Source organism: Pyxicephalus adspersus, chromosome 2 (genome assembly GCF_032062135.1).
Source record: "Pyxicephalus adspersus chromosome 2, UCB_Pads_2.0, whole genome shotgun sequence".
Taxonomy (NCBI): domain Eukaryota; kingdom Metazoa; phylum Chordata; class Amphibia; order Anura; family Pyxicephalidae; genus Pyxicephalus; species Pyxicephalus adspersus.
This window is the reverse complement of record NC_092859.1, coordinates 70,217,124-70,237,502: the sequence shown is the minus strand read 5'-3', so window position 1 is coordinate 70,237,502 and position 20,379 is coordinate 70,217,124. Positions and strand designations below refer to the sequence as shown.

General features: G+C 36.4%; 1 protein-coding gene across 1 annotated transcript in view; it reads left to right on the top strand.

Annotated features, from left to right (window-relative positions):
* The window catches only part of AFAP1L1 (actin filament associated protein 1 like 1), a 53,676-nt gene extending 38,953 nt beyond the window's left edge, over nucleotides 1-14,723 (top strand). Inside the window, exons 6-18 of the mRNA XM_072400960.1 lie at nucleotides 140-351; nucleotides 2,062-2,241; nucleotides 2,623-2,697; nucleotides 4,532-4,622; nucleotides 5,006-5,158; nucleotides 6,700-6,911; nucleotides 7,566-7,711; nucleotides 8,719-8,785; nucleotides 9,078-9,192; nucleotides 9,383-9,547; nucleotides 11,151-11,329; nucleotides 11,780-11,899; nucleotides 12,764-14,723. Of these exons, the coding sequence (XP_072257061.1) occupies nucleotides 140-351; nucleotides 2,062-2,241; nucleotides 2,623-2,697; nucleotides 4,532-4,622; nucleotides 5,006-5,158; nucleotides 6,700-6,911; nucleotides 7,566-7,711; nucleotides 8,719-8,785; nucleotides 9,078-9,192; nucleotides 9,383-9,547; nucleotides 11,151-11,329; nucleotides 11,780-11,899; nucleotides 12,764-12,787 (1,739 nt within the window). The 3' untranslated portion in view covers nucleotides 12,788-14,723. The remainder of the gene's footprint in view (nucleotides 1-139; nucleotides 352-2,061; nucleotides 2,242-2,622; nucleotides 2,698-4,531; nucleotides 4,623-5,005; nucleotides 5,159-6,699; nucleotides 6,912-7,565; nucleotides 7,712-8,718; nucleotides 8,786-9,077; nucleotides 9,193-9,382; nucleotides 9,548-11,150; nucleotides 11,330-11,779; nucleotides 11,900-12,763) is intronic.
* The last annotated feature ends 5,656 nt before the right edge of the window (nucleotides 14,724-20,379 follow it).

Below are 20,379 nucleotides of genomic sequence, written 5' to 3'. Positions count from 1 at the left end.
TTTTTTTATACTTCTTGTAACCAAAGAGGTGGCTCCCCCAGTATAAATACTGAAAGACATATTGAGGTTGAAAGATAGGTACTATATATATTTTTTGTTTTCATACTGTTTTGTAAACTATATGTTTCTTTTTGCGCAGATAATGAATCTGATGGTCTGAGCAGCTCATACGAGTCGTATGATGAAGAAGATGAAGAAGGTAAAGCTCAGCGTCAAATGCACCAATGGCCTTCCCAAGAGGCATCTCTGCACCTGGTCCGGGACAGCAGAATATGTGCATTTCTCCTGCGCAAGAAGCGGTTTGGCCAGTGGGCCAAACAGCTAACGTTAATCAGAGACAATAAACTACTGGTAAGAGAAAAAAAGCATTCTTCATGGTAAGCTTGGTAGAAACAAGCATTGGAAGGTACCATTCTAAAGTTAAGACAGTGACCAAATTTGACAATAACATTGACACTGTGGAGGGAAGGAAGGAAGAAAATATTTTCTGTTACGTTGTACAAAACAGTGTGAGCGCCAAAGAGGATTTCCTGCATCCACTCTTCTGTGACCACTGTGAATAGAGCGGGAGTGTGTGAACAACGTGTTTGGAAGAGAGAGCTGGAAAGCACTGAAAAAGCACAGGCAGCATAACCGACCTGTCAGCTGTCACAGTCTGGCACACCACAAATAGAATGTGATGTTTGCATTGGCTTAGCCCTAATTGCTGTCAGTATAATATGTTTTGGAACTCAAACAGCAATAGCACAATGTCAAAACCTCACCTCTGAACCTTGGTTTGATGCATATGAAATTCTAATATTATACTAGACTGTAGTGAAAAATATATATCTTAAATTTACCTTCAAGTAAGACAGCCAGGAAAAATCTATTAGGAGAAAGACTAAGGCTGCCACTAATTTTAATTTTCTGAAAATACTAGTTGTTTGGTTCTCTCTAGCTTTAGAATCTTTTCAGAAAATGACCTGGAAAAGTCTACATACTTACAGGTTAGTAAATTAGAAAGCCCTTAGATCAACCAGGGAATTTGAATTTATTGGCAGTGGGCTAAGTTGGAGCTTCTCTACTTTAAATTTTTTGATCTGTAAACTGATCTGTAGCCACACCAATAAAGTTATTTCTTTTCATTTCAGATTTATAATTAGGTTCTGAAATGTACTTATTTAATGTGAATTGCTAGGCATTGTATGGTTGTATAGTCAATTGCAGTCCCCCTTCTGAAAAGAAAGTATCCAGCTATTGAGTGCAAAAGCCCCTGTAAGTAAGAAAAGTTCAGCTGCTGGTGCACCCCAGTCTATTACCTGGAGCTATATTACATTTAAAGTTGATGTAGTGAGCTTTGTTACTCACACAATAACGCAATACCACCCTGCAGCCAGACAGCATGGCAGAAATCCAATTGCTGAACAGAAAAAAAGCTAAAGAAAGATAAGTAATTACCAAGTGAATGGAACAAAAAATAAAATAAAATTCATTAAAATGTAACAAAATTTGTAGTTAAAAAATATGCATGAGCCATCTAGCCATTTTAGTTATGGTGTGTGCCACACTGAAATGTGTCAATTTTCAACCTTGGAATACTTTTTTTTTTTTTTGTAGCCTTTTATTTTATGTATGGGACTCATTACAAAATAGTACCTATTCTGTATCACATTTTCATAGGCATTTCTTCAATTATTAGTCTCTTATGCTTGGCAAGATGAAAAATCCTTTTTTGGCTTACAAAAGTTCTTTTATTTGCCACAACATACAGAGTTTGATTAACAAAGAGTTAATTTACCATAGTGAAAGCTATTCTGCAAGTATACACCTGCTAAAGAAAGAAATTTAAGTCATTTCTTTATATATTTACAATTTCTAGCAATCTCTAATATATAGATCATTCTAAAAGCCACAGGTACCTTTTATATTTTGTGTGGATCCTAAGTTTTTTATGCATGTGATTTGTGCATTCATTCAATAAAATTGATCAAAATTGATATTGCACTTCTGCATGTTTGATTTCTGATGTTGTTATCCACACAGTCCTACTAATGCCATAATACCATTCATTTTCTTTAGTGTTACAAGAGCTCTAAGGACCAGAATCCTCACTTGGAGATGCCACTGCCCTTGTGTAATGTCACCTATGTCCCAAAAGATGGCCGTCGTAAGAAGCATGAACTACGTTTCTGTCTCCCCAACTCAGAGATACTTGTGTTGGCGTGTCAGAGTGGAGAGCAGGCTGAAGAATGGATGAGGGTGAGCTTACCTAGCACAAAGTATACATGGAATAGCATTTACTTACCTAGAATAATTGGTATATTATGTGTAAAAGTGCAGTATATGTTTCATCATGCTTTTGTAAAAAGTCTGAATTTGGTAAGAGACTGGCTGATATTATGCCTTAAATCGCTGCCAAACACAAACATTTGTTATAAGTCTGGAGACTCAGACTAGTCCACTTGTCAGCATTATATATAAGATTCAGTGTTTAAGCAGGGATGCAGAGGGCTTTCATAGACTATCAATTTAACGATATGACTATGTTATCATGTGTTTGATTACAAAGGTAAATTTCTGGAAAAGCCCAATGTAAATAAAAGCTCTGATGAATAAAATTATCCATCTATCTTAATACAGGTGATCAAGGAGGCCAGTAGCCCAACTACAGTTACATTTTCTCCAGCTCTGGGACATAAACTTGATCTGGACAAGGTGAGAATACTCAACGTATGTCATAGATTTAATAGAGGAAGCTTTTCTTCACCTATTTTTATTGGGCCAGCCATTCCACAATTGCAAGATGTTCACATTCTGCCAAGCTCCCTGTGCTGGTCACTATAATATATGATGAGAACACAGACAGAAATGGCAGACATACTCTATAGGCTATTAGTAATATACATCTATTTTCAATAGTTCTCATCTTTAATAGTGCTCAATCTTTTCAGGCACGTTGGACTGACTTAATAAAGCTTATCAAAACTGGAGAGAATACACTTTTATCAGTGAATCTAGCTAACAAATAGCTAATGACTTTTAGGGAATTCATTCCAGTTTTGCTGGATCACCCAATTTTACTGATGAAAGTGTATCCTCCCAAGCATTGGAGAGCTTTATTAGGTAGGGGCCAACGTGTTAGTAATGCAATTACATGTTTTCCTTATTAAGCTTGTAAGCCAAAAATGTACCTAAATATTCTTAAATAGTATACATTTGTGAACACCAAAGTCTGATTTATTAAAGCTCTCCAAGGCTGGAGAGAATGCGCTTTCATCAGTGAAGTTGGGTGATCCAGAAAACTTGCAATGGATTTCCTAAAATCATATTCTATGTGCTAGCAAATGTTTTGAAACCTGGACAAGATCCGTTCCAGGTTTGATAAATCACCTAGCCTTGGAGAGCTTTATTAAATCAGGGCCAATGACTCCAGATCTTTTATGACAGCAACTCCCTCTACTGGTGAATCAATAGCATGAAGGAACCCTTTGTTTTCTTGCTGCACAAAAAGTCTTATTCATATAAAAGGTATTCAGTAAACCTAAAAATCAATTTAGAAAATGACAAGTGCATGTAATGCATGTAAATGCATATGTACTGTGGAGAAATTAAATATGTGATGCCAAATTTAGAGGACTAAATGGCCTGTATAAGGCAGTTAGTAATTGTGTTTCTGAAGAATTGCAGCAAGATCCAGGCATCCAGCCCGAAAAACAAGGGCTCCTACCTTTTTCCAGGCCAGAAAAAGAGGATGGCTCAGGCGCACCTGTCTTTGAGACTGGGGGAAGTTGCAGCCTGACACCAGTAGGCTCAGGTAGACAGGCTGATTGCAGTCTGTATGCTGGGAGAGCTCAGAGGGTCTCTGTGATGTTTTCTCAGATTCAGCGTAACCTTAAAAATAAACTAAATTCAGAAAAAAAAAAACCTTCAATCCCACAGGGCAGTCCGATCACTCCGGGGGTGTCCGGCATCGGGTCTCACATTGTCCTGGCATCCGTCCCAGGGCCGGCGCTCCGGGTGCCAACATCTTCTCTTCCAGGTTCTTCATTCTACGTCACCCGACACAGGCGTGAGATTGGGTGACATAGGATAAAAAAAAAATTAGCCGATCTCACTGCGCATGCGTTAGATCGGCAAATTTTCCTCTTAGCACAAAAAAGCTCCTTCTGCGCATGCCCGAGATCCTCAGGCATGCACAGAAGGAGCGCCCAAGAACCATCCAGGATGCTTGACGTAGATATCCCGGGAGGCTTTGTGCTCTCATTCATTCCCGACAGAGAATTAGGGAGGGTGTTGCACCTAAAAAAAAAAAAAAAAAACTGAATTTTTACCTTACATAAAAGAATTGTCTACCCTTTTATGTAAAGTGAAAATTCTGAGTTTAGGTACGCTTTAGGTAAAGAACTGGTTCATGACAACAAAAAAGAAGGGTAATGGTTTTTTATTATGAAGAATATTAATATGAGAATGATGAAGAACATATTTAGTTATTAATGTATCATTTTGAATCTTCTGTTTTGTAATTTATGTGCTGTTTCTGTTCCCGCAGAGGTTGTCCCATGACAAGACATCTGACTCTGACAGTGCAGCAAACGGTGACAACAGCTCCCCAAGTAGTGGCAAAGAAAACAGGGACAATGGTAATCTTCACATTAAATGCATATTTGTAAAATATATGTTATATAGGCATTCAGTGTTTGATTTTTGCTGAGGTATAACTGTATGCACTGTGTAATCATATAGATACTTGTAGGCCCATACACTTTGATGTCAAATTCCAAGCTAAGAGCAGGTTGGTGACTGTGATCTATTAATCTTTATAAAAGTAAAAAATAAGGTCACTGACGTGGATATGTGGTCTGGAAGGTTGGACTGCATCACAAGACACAATCAAAAAACTCATAAACTTGGTGTGGAGTTTGGCATGAAATTTCATCTAAAACAGAAATTTGCAAGGATGGAGTTACCTTCAAACTTTAGGGTTGTATATCCAAAACAAATTTTCTTTTATTTTTACCCATAGCAAAGTGTCGAAGAAGTGGCTTGGCAGAATTGAAAGGCTCCATGAGTCGGGCAGCTGGGAAGAAAATTACAAGGATAATTAGTTTCTCCAAAAAGAAGCAATCTGCAGAGGAACAGCACACCTCATCCACAGATGAAGATGTGCCTTGTTGCGGTATGGACTTAAATATTCACAAAATAAATCTTAATAGCATCATCTGACCTTTAGCGCGATCATGATTCGTAGTTTCTTTGTTCTTCCACAGGCAGTAATATTTATGTTTAAAATGAGCTGTATTATGCACATCAAACACAACCACAAAATGAACGGTTGCAGTATCAACCAATTCCATCAAAGGAGGTTCTGCCATTCCCATCAATGTGGTTTATTTTTTTCATGCAAATAATCATCATATGTTTTCACAGCTTTCACAAAAAGGGGAGATGCTCACATTTGTTCCTGGAACTACAATTCATATTAATTTCATCCCCTCACTGTTCCTATCTGTAGGAATTCTAGGGAGAAATTAGAAGGGTCCTGCAAGGACTCAAATTAAAATAGGGGCACATTGCTTAAAGGATAGCTAAACCTAGGAACAAAACTGTAGGATATTGCATCTTACCAGTCCCTAGATATGGTGACTACATTTGTTTCTCTTTTTAGGCTAAGTGCATTATGTGCAAGTACAGAAAACATGTTTTAGTTTTGCTAGAATTTCCATTGAATCTTCCTGTATACTAAGCTTAAATCTCAAACAATTTTATAAGGATTCACAGCTCTCTTTTGTGAAATATAGAACACCTTTTCCTTAAGTCCTAATCAGGAAAGCAAGTTAGGGTGACAGTGTTGCTCTTCTATTTATACAGTACATACACTACAGGAGCTCTGTCCCCGTGGGAGTTTTACTAGCAATATTACCAACTGAAAATAAATGAAATCATTCCTAAAACAAAAAAAAATTGCAGCCAAGACATCCAAAGACTACTACAAAGACTACTAAACTGTTATATATTACATTTTCATGTAAAGTGTAGCCAGTTATTTTACTGGCAAGAATGTTGAATTATGTCAGTCTGTATAAGCAAGGAATGATCCAAAAAGGCAAATAAATTAAACAGCACAGGGATGAATGTATGTATGTATGTATATATGATATATGAATGCATGTATTTATTTACATTTAATTAGGGATTAATAAGGGAGGAGATTGCTTGAGAAAAGTCATCATGTTGTAAGTACATTCCTACTTGCCCCAACCCCAAACCCTTCAATCTAACAAAATTAGTAGTTTGACTTGATGTTTTCTTCCATGAGTGATTGATTCATTTAAGTTTTCTCAGCAAATAGATCTTAGCATAACAAACATTTGTTTTACATTAAAACCCACATCCAGCAAATATGAATTTTGCCTTTAATGCCGTATTGAACAATTTGCACAATATTGTTAATATTATAGTACATGTCAGAAAGATTATATGTCTCACAATAATCCAGTGACAAGAAAATAAACAGACGTGCTGTAAACCGGATGAGCCGATGACAGAAGGTGTTTAACTTGGGTCTATGTGTAGACCAAATTGTCATTAAGCTTTCATATTGAATGTCAGGAATGTACAATTATGGCAATCTTATTAGTTATACAGTTATACAAAAAATGTTATCTTGACATTGATTGTTAACATCCCCTCTTATAAACTGTTTGCTGTCTTACATAGGTTTTTTGAATGTACTTGTAAACCAGTGCTGGAAGGAACGTTGGTGTCGTTTAAAGGGTTATACATTATACTTCCACAAGGATCGCAATGATCTAAGAACTCACGTTAATTCTATTGCACTGCGGGGCTGTGAGGTGTCACCAGGATTTGGACCAAAGCATCCATTTGCCTTCCGAATCTTACGTCAAAACCAAGAAGTCTGTGTTTTAGAGGCAAGTACTCCATTGTCATAATATCCTGTAGTGTATTGCTACTCTTGCTTGCTGAAGTATTTATCCCCCTCAATTTTCATTCTGTTTTGTTGCATACAACCTGCCAGTAAAATAAAAATTTTGGGATTTTTTGTAACAGACCTAACAATATAGTCTAAATTGTTGAAGTGGAATATAAATAAAATACCTTGTGTAAAAAAAATCTGGTCAAACTAATTAACTTCACAGTCACATTATTAGCTGGGAAGCCTACCTGTGTGCAGCTTTGGTTCAATATATCAATGACTGGAAACTAAGACTGGGCATTCGAAAATCCTGGCTAGGTATTTTGAGCTGGATGTTGGCAGAAGACATTTAGCATTTATCAGTTAGCGTTCTTTTGCTTATTTAAAATATTATATTTATAATATTTAAAAATAAATAGGGGCTGTATTTGGAAATCAGGATAATTTTTGTTGCCAGGAGGTTCTGTTGAAATCACTGATTACTATGAATAAACAATTTATTTTTACTTTAAGGTCATCACATCTAAGGATTGCCAAGCTGCAATACATACATTTTGTTTTGAGGTTTAGACCCTGAACTTTATAACATGGTACTCTTGCAATATATAAGAATTGTGCTTTATTTCTACTACTTTCTATTTTACTGTAGGCTAGCTCCTCTGAAGAAATGGGTCGATGGCTGGGACTACTGCTAGCTCAGACTGGCTCAAATACCAAACCTGATGCTCTGCACTATGACTATGTTGATGTTGAAACAATAGCCAACATTGTCACTGCCGTGCGTCATTCTTTCCTGTAAGTATTCATTTGTTTAATTAAACCTCTTGGTATTGTGAAGTGTGGTGTAAACTGGAAAGTCACATTAATGATTTTAGGTTCCATACTCCAATTTTGCTGCATGTTTTACTCTATGTTTAAACAGTGTTATTCTAACAGTGTCCAAGTTGCTTATTCAGTACCACAAATATACAGTATATCTAAGTTAAAAACTTGCTGGATTATTCCTTGAACACATGTAGACATTGTATCACTTCAAGTCTAGTAAAAGTGTGGGAGCAAAAGCTTACAACTTTAGCCTTTTTCACATACAGAGAGAGTCTGATTTATGAAAGCTCACCAAGACTAGAGAAGATAGACTGTCATGAAAGAACCTGGATGATCCAGTCATCCTAGAATGAATCTGCCTCAGGATTCAAAAGATTTGCCAATTATTAGAATTAGAATTGCTATTAGAATTGTTTTTAGAAAATCATTTCCAGGTTTTCTGGATAACCCAAGTTTTCCCATGCTGGTCTAGAATTAAAGAATAACCCCATCCTGCGATATGGTGGGGTTAATTTAGTAATCTGAAATCGCAGTATCAATCCTGAGTTCTTACATGTTTTCAAAACTCCAACACAATCTTCTTGTCCTGTATGTTGCTGTCAATTTGAGAATATTGGGATCATTTCCATGTTCTGTCCTTTCCTTTTATAGTCTCCATAAAATAAGATATATTTAAAAATTTCAAAAAGAAGAGTGGGGCAAGCTTCTTAAAAGCCACATCTGGTCTGTAAATTTAAGCACAAAGATCTCTACTGGATTATACAGCAAATTTTCAGTCTTCACTATCCAGAATACATTAGGACCAACCTGTTAATTACCACCATCTAGGTAATTGCAGTTGGAAATCTGCAGTAAAACTAGGAGCAAATCCTATATTTTCTCAGTTTGTGAAATCGTCAGATGCAACAGTCATTAATAAATACAATACCTTCTGCTATGTCATTTTGAGAAGTAATCTTAAAGTAGATTTTTTTTAGGTGGGCAAAATCTTCACATAGCAGTAGTAGTGACTCGCGAATCTACGATGATGTGGCCTATGAAAAGGTAATTTAAACTGCTAGTTTCTTAATTTCCATTTAAAGTAAACAGTTTTTTTCTCTTTACATATGTAATTCTGTGCTTTCTAAATAATGGGGATTGTGACACTTTATTCTTGGTTTTCTTTGAAATAACCTAGATGTGATGCTATCTCTATATATTCTTAGCAGAGGTGAAGTACAGGTATTTTATTATATATTTTATTATTGATGATGTTCATTTTTACAAAATAATTATGAATTCTTATGATCAGTACATTCAAAATGTTAATTTTTGTTGCTTGTGGATATGTTTCCAGGTGGAAGATCCTAAGCGCACACAAGGTGGAGCGCAGGTAAAACGCCACGCCTCTTCTTGTAGCGAAAAGTCCCGGCGAGTGGATACCGAGGTTAAGGTCAAGCGTCATGCTTCAAGTAAGCCCTTTTTATACTTCTTTAGACGATATAGATAAGTAATTCCAGACAAGAAGATACATAAGAGGATTTCTAATCCTATACAGAAATGATTTGTAAATGGGGATATTACCAAGTAATTATTTTACATAGCAAACATACAGCTTACATTTTTATAGAATATTTTTCATATATGTTCTACTTGTTTCAGATGCCAACCAATATAAATATGGCAAAAACAGAGCTGAGGAAGATGCACGGAAATTTGTTATGGAAAAAGAACGTCTAGAAAAGGAGAAGGAGGCCATCCGGAACAAGCTGGTAGCCATTAGGAAAGAAAGACGAGAGCTGAAAGAACGTCTAAAAAATAGTACAGGTAAATGGTGCATTTTTGTCAATAATAGCAAAGGCTGAAGTAAAGATTTATCCCACAATTTAGACTACAAAGTTAACTTTGATTAACTTTGAAGATTTTTTCCCCCATATTAAGTTTTTTTTTTTTGGAAATCTTCCCTTTCCAAAAAAAGACAAATGGGACATCACTAAGTACAGAGTACGGAGTACTAAGCATATAAACAGTTTTTCAGTTAAAAAAAAAAGACTTCATTCCTCTCTCCCACAGTTTTCTTCACTGGCTTAAAGTCTATCCATGCTGATATAATAGAGTTCCTAAAGAAGTATTTATATCAGCAAATATGACCCACAAAATCAGCTTAGAGACACACATGTAGCACTCATCCTCATAAAGGATGACCAGTTTATGCCAGGGTCCCCCCAGCAGTGTGGCACAAGAACTTCACAAAGGTTTCTGCAAAGCCATTTTTAGGGGTTTAAGTCAACAAATATAGGGAGAGGGTTAGGGTAGCAGAGCGTAGCAGCATTTTAGATACAAAAGCATCCCATGCTGTAGATATGAAAAGCTTTAGCATCTTTTCTTAAATCTGTAGTGACATGTGAGAGAAGCATTCCTGCTGTGGAGTGGGTTCCCCCTGTGGATGGCAGTCCTAAATTCTGCTACTACAATATCCTGTCCTAAGCACCTCTATTCTCGTTCCCATCCTTTAGATTCTCCATGCTGAAGCCAATTCCTTAACCACTAATAATTCAGCTCATCCCCTTAGCGGTCCAGTCTTCAGGCCCCACTGGCCTAGCCGGGCCCCAGAGGTGGTAGAGCAGCCCTGATTCTATTAGTTTCATCAGTAATGCATGGCAACCCTCTCCTCCCCTCCTTTAGCACAGTTCTCTACATATTTAACTTTTGTCAGAAGCCTCTTTAAAAAGGCACCAAAAAGTGTCACAGGTCCAAAAATTGATGCGCAGTGACTGGTTGCTAAGGCTGGGTTTATCACTCCCTGGAGAGAACTATTTCTAGAACTGTCCAGAATGCACTGAGATTAACCTCTTAATTCTTAACGTTACCTTCCTGTAATAAAGGGGTGCTAATAAAGAGGGTCACTACAATGCTGTAGAGAAAGACCTTACGTGGATACTAATATTATATTAAACCAAAAAGACTTTCAATAGCAGCTACATCAGAAATTTAGTTGTCAGTAGTTAATGTGTTTATAGGTAACACTTCTTTGAATGATAATTTTTATTGGAGAAACGTTTTTCATATAATACAGATTGCATAATACAAAAAGAAGAAAAAACAAAAATACAGGCAAACTTTTTAATATGCATTTATTTTAGTTTTGAATAGAGTGGGGAAATTTATGAGAAGCATTTCCTTCACCAATCAAAAACATACAAAGTTGGATTCCCCTATACTTTCTGTTTCATTGACAAAGGTCACTAGAACAAATACCAGGGATGACTTCTCCCCAAGGGAATGCAGACAGCATTAAAATTTGGAGTGTAACCTTTCCCTTTATTCTTTAAAACCAAAAAGTTTTGGATATTCTTTTGAAAAGAAATAATTCCCAAATATTTCCTACGTGATGGCAACATTACTCACAGCAGTTGCACTTTGATTTAAGGGAAGCAGCAACAAGACCTTGAGGTGAAGCTGGCCTCACTAGAAGAACAGTGCAAGGACAATGAGAAGAGTCGTGTAGACCTGGAGCTCCAGCTTACAGAAGTAAAAGAAAACCTGAAGAAATCTCTTGCTGGAGGCCCTTCTCTTGGACTGGCGGTGACTGGAAAACCTGAAAATCCTGTAAGTAAACAGATTTGTGCAGTAAGGTATTTTTGATATGTCATTTTGAATCTTTCCATTTTCCAAAGCCATATTGCAAATTTGGATTGACACAAATGTATTCATACATGAGAAAAGATTGTGCTATGATCTGTGATGGTTTCATGATGGATTCCTTCCCTACTACATTGTTTTAAATAAAGACTTCTAAAATATTGCTTGCCAGTATAACAGGCTGCTAGCCTCTTTATAAGAAAAAGGCAGCAAATATACCTTCCGTATTCTGGTCATGACAAGTTTCTGCAAAATTTGGTTGCACTGGATTAGGTCAAATGCTGTACAACATAAAACGAGCCAATGCAGTATAATATTGATAGCAAAATCATTTACAAGAAAATATTATAATATCCTTCATTTATTTACAGTTAAATTCGTTTTTGTGAGAATCACCAACTTCAATGTTCTTTACAGATCCCCAAGACACAGCAAGAAAGTGAACGCCCTGTACCTGTTAACAGTGCAGCAGAGCTGAGACGCAGATCCCCTTCTATAGCAACAAGCAGTAAAGGGAAGGTGTTACAAAAAGCCAAGGTAGGCTACTTCACTGTTGAGGTCATATCCACAGCATTACTGGCGCTCCTTTTTAGGGCAGTTTATTACATGTATGGTTATTTGTTTGGAACTAAAAGTCACAGTTGCACAATTGCCCAACATTGTGCACTAATAAATCACAGCAATAACATAGAGATACATGTTTGCATAATTTTAACACATTACTGAGCTCCTAACATACTTTCTAGTTCATATATGCCTAGGCATCAGTGCTAGAAATTGCACTGGGTAAACAGGTAGATCACCTATTAAATATATTGTTTACAAATTCAAAATGTTACTGTTGCAGTCATTGTCATTAGGCATAATATCACTATTTCTATATTGCACATGCCTTCTTCAAGGTTTCTAGAAACATGTATACAAGAAATGATTCTAAGAGAACAAAAGCACAGGTTTGATGCTCCCAAGTGTTGTATTGAAGACATAAACAGCTCTTCTTTTAACATGCATTATCCTGGCTAGCCTATGGAGCATGTACATTAAAACAGATTGTCGTCAAATAATTTGTACGATTCCAGGTCTAAGAACAGCAGAGGAATGGAAAGGTAAAAAGCTGTAAGTAATTGTATGATTTGGTACTTTCATTAAAAGACAGGATTTGGTATACATTAACATATGATTTCTCTATATTGTGTCATGTTCTGGAAAATTAGCTTACTATTTCTATCCCCTGCCACAAAGTGTACAATATGAGCCTATATAAAACAGGTTAAGGTCATCAGTAGAAATTTTGCAGTTTGAAACAAACTGTTTCATTTGAAAAATGCTTATGTGTTTGTGCTCTTAAAACCCGTCGTTTAACTTACATTGTACTGACATGTGAAATTCTTTTTCTTTCAGGAATGGGAAGCGAAGAAACCGTAAAACAATATTTTAAAACCGTAAAAAAACATGGAAAAACAAGAATTGTTCACATTGTGAAAGTATTTGTAATGGGGGGTCTGATAATACAGGACAAAAATGTTTGTTCACCCGGTGCGCAGACTAAGCACAAGCCGAAGGTGTTCAAATAATAAACCACACTAACAAACGGAAAAAAGATGGATTTTTGTGTCCTAGACACTTAAAGATGTGTAAAATAATTTCTATTACTAGAGTAAAGTAAACTTTTGTAAACAGATTGGAATATTCAGATGGATTACATCTCACATGCACATGATATGACAACTTCATGCTCTAGGATAGGTTAATGGTCTTTACTTAGGTTGGTAAAAACAACCTAATGACATCTAACTACTACCAAAGATGAAATGGAATGGCTGATGACTAATACAGTAAACAAATAATGTACGCTGAATGGGTTGCACTTCTGAGTAGTATTTGCTCTTCCAAAACACTAAACTGTGTGAATAAAACTATACCTCTGTTTCATTAGAGTCTCTATGCAAAGTCATTGATGTAAGCATGCAGTACTGCTTCCAGTACCAAGCTGTGCACTACAATTAGTGTGGCTACAAAACTATACCAATGTTGCCACAAAGTTTCATAGCTGCCTAGTGGTCCTGGCAATCTATTGGTTACTGACCACCCACTGATTAAAACAGAAGATAAATTAGTGTGGTTTTGTATATCTACAGTTCTAAAAATAAATATATGATCAGACTTGTGCAATAAGAAAGTGCAAAATGATACTCTACTATAAGTAGAGTAATTTTTAGTTAAACCTTAGTTTACTATAAGACCATGACCTATTTATTGAGGGGTTAATGTAGTTGCACAACCTTCTTGAAGGTAATCTTTATGTGAAAAAATAAAGGAAATATTTCAATTGACCTTCTTTTAAATTTGCATGTTCTGGGGCTTTCATCCTGATCTTTAATTAACTACTCGGTGACACCTTATATGCACATGTTCAAAGTTATTGGTTTACCAAGTAGTAAAGGAAAGATGATAACCCTGGAAATTACAACTTCAAGTTCAGCAATAACTGCTCCAATAATTGTATATTGAAAGTTTCCCTTGAAATAGGCCTGGGTATTAATAAGAAGGTTTTTATTGTTCCAGCAAGTTCTAATTTATGTTTACTGCTTTTAAATGTGGATAAAAGACTACTTTGTATGAATGTTGTCGAAAGAATATGTCTATGTAGAGGGTCTTTCAATCAATGATGGTTTAGCAAGTGCTTAGCTGTAATGTATTTCCTACTTATAGAATTCTGCAAGTGGCAACGTTCTACTGAGATGAATATTGATGACCTGCTGTGATAAATAATATTGATGGATAAACCAGGTTGTTACAAATTGTATGACTTTGTATATATGGTGCCAGTACAACACTGCTGTGATTTTGTGACTGTTGTGTTGTAAAAAGGGAAACCCTATATTTCTGTAGTACACAGAGATAAAGAAAGTTGATTTGAGATACTGCTTGTTGGGTTTAATGTAAGTGATAAGGAACTCAAAATGACCCCTAGAGCTAAACTACATAGACAATTTTTAGTTGCATGCATTGTAAACTAGGAAATAACCCTGGAGTCTTTTATAACTGTTGTGGCAGTGAGCTGCAGCCATTCCCTTGCACTCTACCATGTAATTTGTGGTGCAAATCTAATCATGTGAATTTACACATCGACCATATCAACTACATGTAATTCCCATACAATTGTCCAGAATAGTGAATGGCTGTAAATCACTTATGTAAACAGTGCAAAGGTTATGCAGAATTTAGGGGTTACACAACTGAAAATTGCCCTCGTAGCTTAGCCTCATTCTTTCTGCATATTGTGCCACTATTGTACAAAAAGCTGTATGCACTTTACAAATCGTACATTTGTTTTTCAATAAAATGTTTATGTAAATAATTGTGTCTTCTTTCCTTTATTTCCTGTTAGTAAAATAGGACTGAAGGTCCCACTAAACACTAAACACTAGGGCAGGGGTTTCAAACTCTGGCCCCCAAAGTCCTTGTTTTAGGAATCCTTAATATGAACTGCAGCTGGCCCGCAGCTGCTTTGAAATAGCGTTGTTACTACAATTCCCGGCATCACTCGCATCTATAGACCAGCGGCCTCTCTGCCTATGCGTGGCCCCGCATTGGACTGTTTTATAGACACAAATAATGCCGGGAATTTTAGTAGCGGCGCTATTTCAATGAAGAAGGAGTTTTAGCGGCGGGCCACTCATAAGATTTAGCTTCGCATTGGCCGCATCTGGCATTTCCAGCACCACCCCATGGACATAAATGATTGGATTTTCATTGAAAAAGAATATTGTTATTATTATTGATAGCCTGTGCAAAAAGGTTATCATTGAAATTTAACTCTGAAGGCTACAAATAGAGAAAAAGGCATGAGATTTTTTAATAAATAAAAAAAAAAAATGTTATGCCTCTTTCTTTATTATAAGCTTGTTCCATATTGAATGTGAAGCAAAACCTCTTTGTTTCCATATGAAAAGGGTTTATATCTAATGAGAAGGAAAAATTTCCTTGATTTTTTTCAATAAATTTCAAGGTTGGCCCCCGACTTTCTCTAAGTTTTTATATTTGGCCCTCTGTGTATTTGAGTTTGACACCCCTGCTTTAGAGCGTACAAAAAGAGCAGTATTTCATCCAATATGTAGGTTGCCACGCACATGTATAAATAAAAATAATGCATGCAAACAAATAAAACATTAACACACATTCAATGACTATACACTTAAAGTTAATTAGGAAACAACATAATACCAATTTAACCTAATCTCTCAGCATTTTATGTCAACTGAAGCTCTTTGAAGAATAACAGCAATCACCAACATTTGATTCCTAAAGCACACAGTACCTAAATTCTAGATGGTATACAATTTTAAACATTTTAACATACATTAATTATGAGAAAAACATTGGCAGGCTAGCATCTGAAGTCTAGAACATTTGACTCCAAAAGAATTAAAACGAACTATCTACTTCGGTAAGGCAAATGCAAGAACACTGACTTTCTTTAGTCAGTATACATATACAGTCTACATACAGTATACATATAAATGTACAACAAATACCATTATAATAATAGGAAACACAGCTTTATAGTAACAAAAAATACTATTTTCTCCGTTTCAATTGGGGAAAATAAAATCTTAGGTATTCATTATTTCACTATATATATAGCCTACTTTGTATGTCAAGCTCTCTTGAATAAAATCCAAAGTGTGCTGCAATATAAGGATCAAAGTTTTATATGTTTGGAAGGTAAAGCTGAACAACCTCCTATCACTTGGTGTACACTATATGCTAAAAAAAAGACATAAATAGAATTCACTAGCTATATATTATGAAAAGCATGGATTGCTTAAAATTCTTGCTATGTTGTAGCAATTTTTAACTAAAGCTTCTGGAATTTTTATGTATATACAGTCATGTATATACATAAAAATTACACAGTCATATATATTTATACAGTCATGTGAAAAAAATTAGGACACCCCTTTAAATATTCAGTTCTTTATTAAAAAATATATTCACATATTGATTGTTTTTATTTATCTCTGGCAAAGAAAGTGATTTAATTGCAGGTAAACAAAAATTACCTTGATTTACTCATTAAAATATATAAACAAAAATGTGTATCCTAAGGAAAAAGTTAGAATGCCCTACCCCCTAATAGCTGAAATAACGGCAGTTAGAAGCTTCTTGTGGCCATCTACCAGTCTTTGACATTGGTCTGAGGAAATTTTGCCTCACTCCGCAATGCAGAATTCTTTCAGCTGTGCCCATAGCATCTCAATCAGATTAAGATTTGGGCTTTGACTCAGCCACTCTAGGACTCACCATTTCTTAGTTTTAAGCCAGTCCTTGGTGGATTTACTGGTAAGTTTTGGGTCATTGTTGTGTTACGGGGTCCAATTCTATCAATTTTTACAGATGGTCTCATATGTTCCTCAAGCACCCTCTGATACATAATATCATTCATGGTTTCTCTGATGGTGATCTGGCCAGGTCCTGCTGCAGCAAAGCATCCACAGACCATGACACTTCTGGCCTGGTCTTTATCCACATTCACTCTGGCAAACTTTAATCTGTCCCTGATGTTTGTTTTAGAGAGCAAAGGTTTCCTCCTTGCACACTTCCCATGCAAGACAAAAGTTGTGCAGTGTTTTTCGATTTGTAGAGGCATGTACTTTCACATCAAAAGTAGCAAGAGCCTGCTGTAGTTCCTATGATGATTTTTTAGGGTTTTTGGAGACTTCTTTTAGCATCTTGTGGTCTGCTCTTAGGGTGAACTTGCCTGGACAACCATATCTGGGCATGTTGGCAGGTGTTTTGAATGTCCTCCACTTGTAGACTATTTTCCAGAGAGTGGAATGGATAATTTCAAATTCCTTTGAGATCTTTTTAAATTCCTTACCAGACTTAAAAGCTACTACAATCTTCTTTCTGAAGGCCTCGGATGGCTCTTTTGATCTCACCATGGTGTTCACCCTCACCTCAACAGTCAGAAGTCCTCCAAACTAAATTTCCAAGGTTTGAATAGGGCAACCCTCCTTCAAAATGCTGAGTAACTGTGTTCTAATCATGTGCACCTCACGTACCTGTGTGTGATCTGAGACATTTTAAGTCGGAATAAAGGTAGGGGTGTGCTAATTTATTCCTCACCAGAAATTGCATTTTTGTAGAATTACAATTTACAGAAACTTTTGAAAAGTCTTTTCTTTAGTTTTAATTGTTTAGGTAAGGTACTTAATACTTCCAGTATTGTTAAATTTGACATTAAATATCCATATGTCCAATAATGTTGCAAAAACACACAGGCTTTCATTCATGGGGTGTTTTAATTTTTTCACATCACTGTATATATATATATATATAACCCCCCTGGCTGTGGCTCAGGGTGAATTTTAAGTACCAAAAGCATTAACCCAAAGCCACACTCGGGGTGGCATTGAAAAATTCCTACCTGCTCCCCACGATCCAGTGGCATCCTCCAACGATCCCTGGCCGGCTTCTGCATTGCATCCTCGGCTTAATCGATGTGAAGCGTAAAGCATTGGTACGCTGGGGAGGCCTGGCCTGATGAGAAATTTAAAAGCTGATTACATTGTAATCTGCTTTTAACATATTGATCACAGTGATTAAGTTATAAAAAATAAATCCAAAAGTTTATCTATTAGTGCATCCAACAGCTTTGTCTAGGGCCCTGATTTACTCTTTGTCCACTGCCAGCCCTGACCTTGGTCTGATCTTTTCCTGAACTTTTCCTGACCATTTCCTCATTTGAACACTTTTCTCTGACTTCTTACTGGAAACTTGAACACCATGCCATCCAAAAGGCGTCTCTCCAGCGCAAAAGCTGTTTTTGAACAGTTAGAGAACAGCGGTAGTGATTTAGAATCACTTGTGAATTTGAGCAATAGTGATTTACCAGGAAACTTGTCATCAGACTGTGAAAGTGAACACAGCAACAAATCTGAGCTTGAACTTGGTGCTCTCTTGACCTTAATGCAGCTCAGGGAGTGCCCCCAAAATTTACATTTACTGGAGCACCTGGTATGAAAATAGATGCTAAACGCGACGACCCCTTGGCATACCTACAATTGTTTCTGACCGATGAAGTTATTGAAAAAATAGTTGCTGAGTCAAACAGATACACTGAACAACAATTAGCTGCCCCACACCTGAGGTTTGCAAGAGGCAGAAAGTGGGAACCAGCGACCAAAGATGACATTTTGCTATTTCTGGGCTTAGTGATACTTCAGGGAGTGGTGGGCAAACCCCTGCAGAAGTGGTATTGGTCTACCAATAAATTACTTGCCACTCCATTCTTGCCACAGTCATGTCAGAGTACAGATTTACTCTGATCATGAAATATTTACACTACACAAACAACAGAGTTTGATGAAACAACTCATCCTAATATCCCAAACCAAGTTTGGGATATTAGGTATCCAAGTATCCCAAATGATTCCAAAAAAGATTTCCAACAGTTCTATGTGCCAGAAAGAGACATCAGCACGGCTGAAAGTCTAATGGCCTACAAGGGGAGGCTCAGCTTGGTGGAATACATTGCATCAAAGAGCACCATTTGGCGTAAAATCCTACATGCTGTGCAAATCCTCAACTGGCTACATTTGGAATTCAGTCCTATACACTAGAAAAGGAACACAATTTAATCCAAAATACAGCAACTATGGAATGGCAACATCTTCTGTTCTCTCACTCATTGAACTATTGCTAAATAAGGGCTATTGTGTCAGAACCAACAACTTTTATACTTCCAAAAGCCAATATTTGGTGAATCACCCACTTGTAGGACTTTTCAGGCCAAAAATGACCATTAGTTATATAAAAGTAGTTACTTTTTTATTGGATAACATTAAAATTACATTTTTAAAAAAACATACACAAACATTATTAAAATCATTGTCACATTGACACACGTAAAAATGGAAAGACGACGCCCTTCCCACTTAATTTGGTATAAAGCGAAGAGGACAGCGACAGCTGGAGATATTACCACATAAGTAGTGACCAAGTAATGTCCTTATTATAATAAAATATGAAGGTAAGGCAAATTTGCATGTTCCATATTATGTTTTATTGATTTCTTACTGAAACTTATTTCATAATCCATATTGCACCAAATGTGTACCATTCATGGTTTAGTGTATCTCTCTATCTGTAAATATAGTTAAACAATTTTCTTCAATTAATCACCTGTGCTTGGGATTATTGTTATCCCAATTATACACACCTTGTGTATTGTGAATGATTGATTATAAAAGGAGGACTGAGTATCCATTATAATTATGTTGTGCCCATTTAATATATTATATTGTGAATCATGGAAATCAAAAATCTATTGCAAATACCTTGTCTTCAAACTCAGTATTTCCTACAGTATATTTAGAATACAAAGGGATTATGTTTTCAAAATCATATACATCTGAAGACACCTAGGGTTTTCCTTTTTTCTTTTGTTGTCTCAAGATATATGAACAAACCTACTTAAATTAGGAAATACTGTTACTCCTTATTTAAATTACATTTACTACTCATTCTTATATTTCTATCAAGTTACTAACAGTTTTCTTATTGTTATATTGCTGCCTAGAATGTCTCCATGTATGTCTGCTACAAAATCTCACGTCGTCTTGCTTCGTTTCAGTGTGGCAGTGTTTCGTGTGTGAACGGATCACCCTTATAAGGAGTTCCTGTTCCACCCTATGCATCCACCGAAAACGCTGTTACGTAGTCTGTCAATGCAGGTTACCATGGTAACCTGCACTGTGTAGTTAGGCATATGCTTCCTGTCAATCACTGGCTAGGGGGTGCATCCTAAATCTTGGCATATACTTCACTTTGATCCTCTTGCATAGGCCCTGATTTATTAAAGCTCTCCAAGGCTGGAGAGAATACACTTTCATAAGTGAAGCTGGGTGATCCAGCAAACCTAGAATGGATTTTCTAAAAGTCATTAGCTGTTTGTCAACAAATGTTTTCAATCCTGGAACAGATCCATTCCAGGTTTGCTGGATCATCAG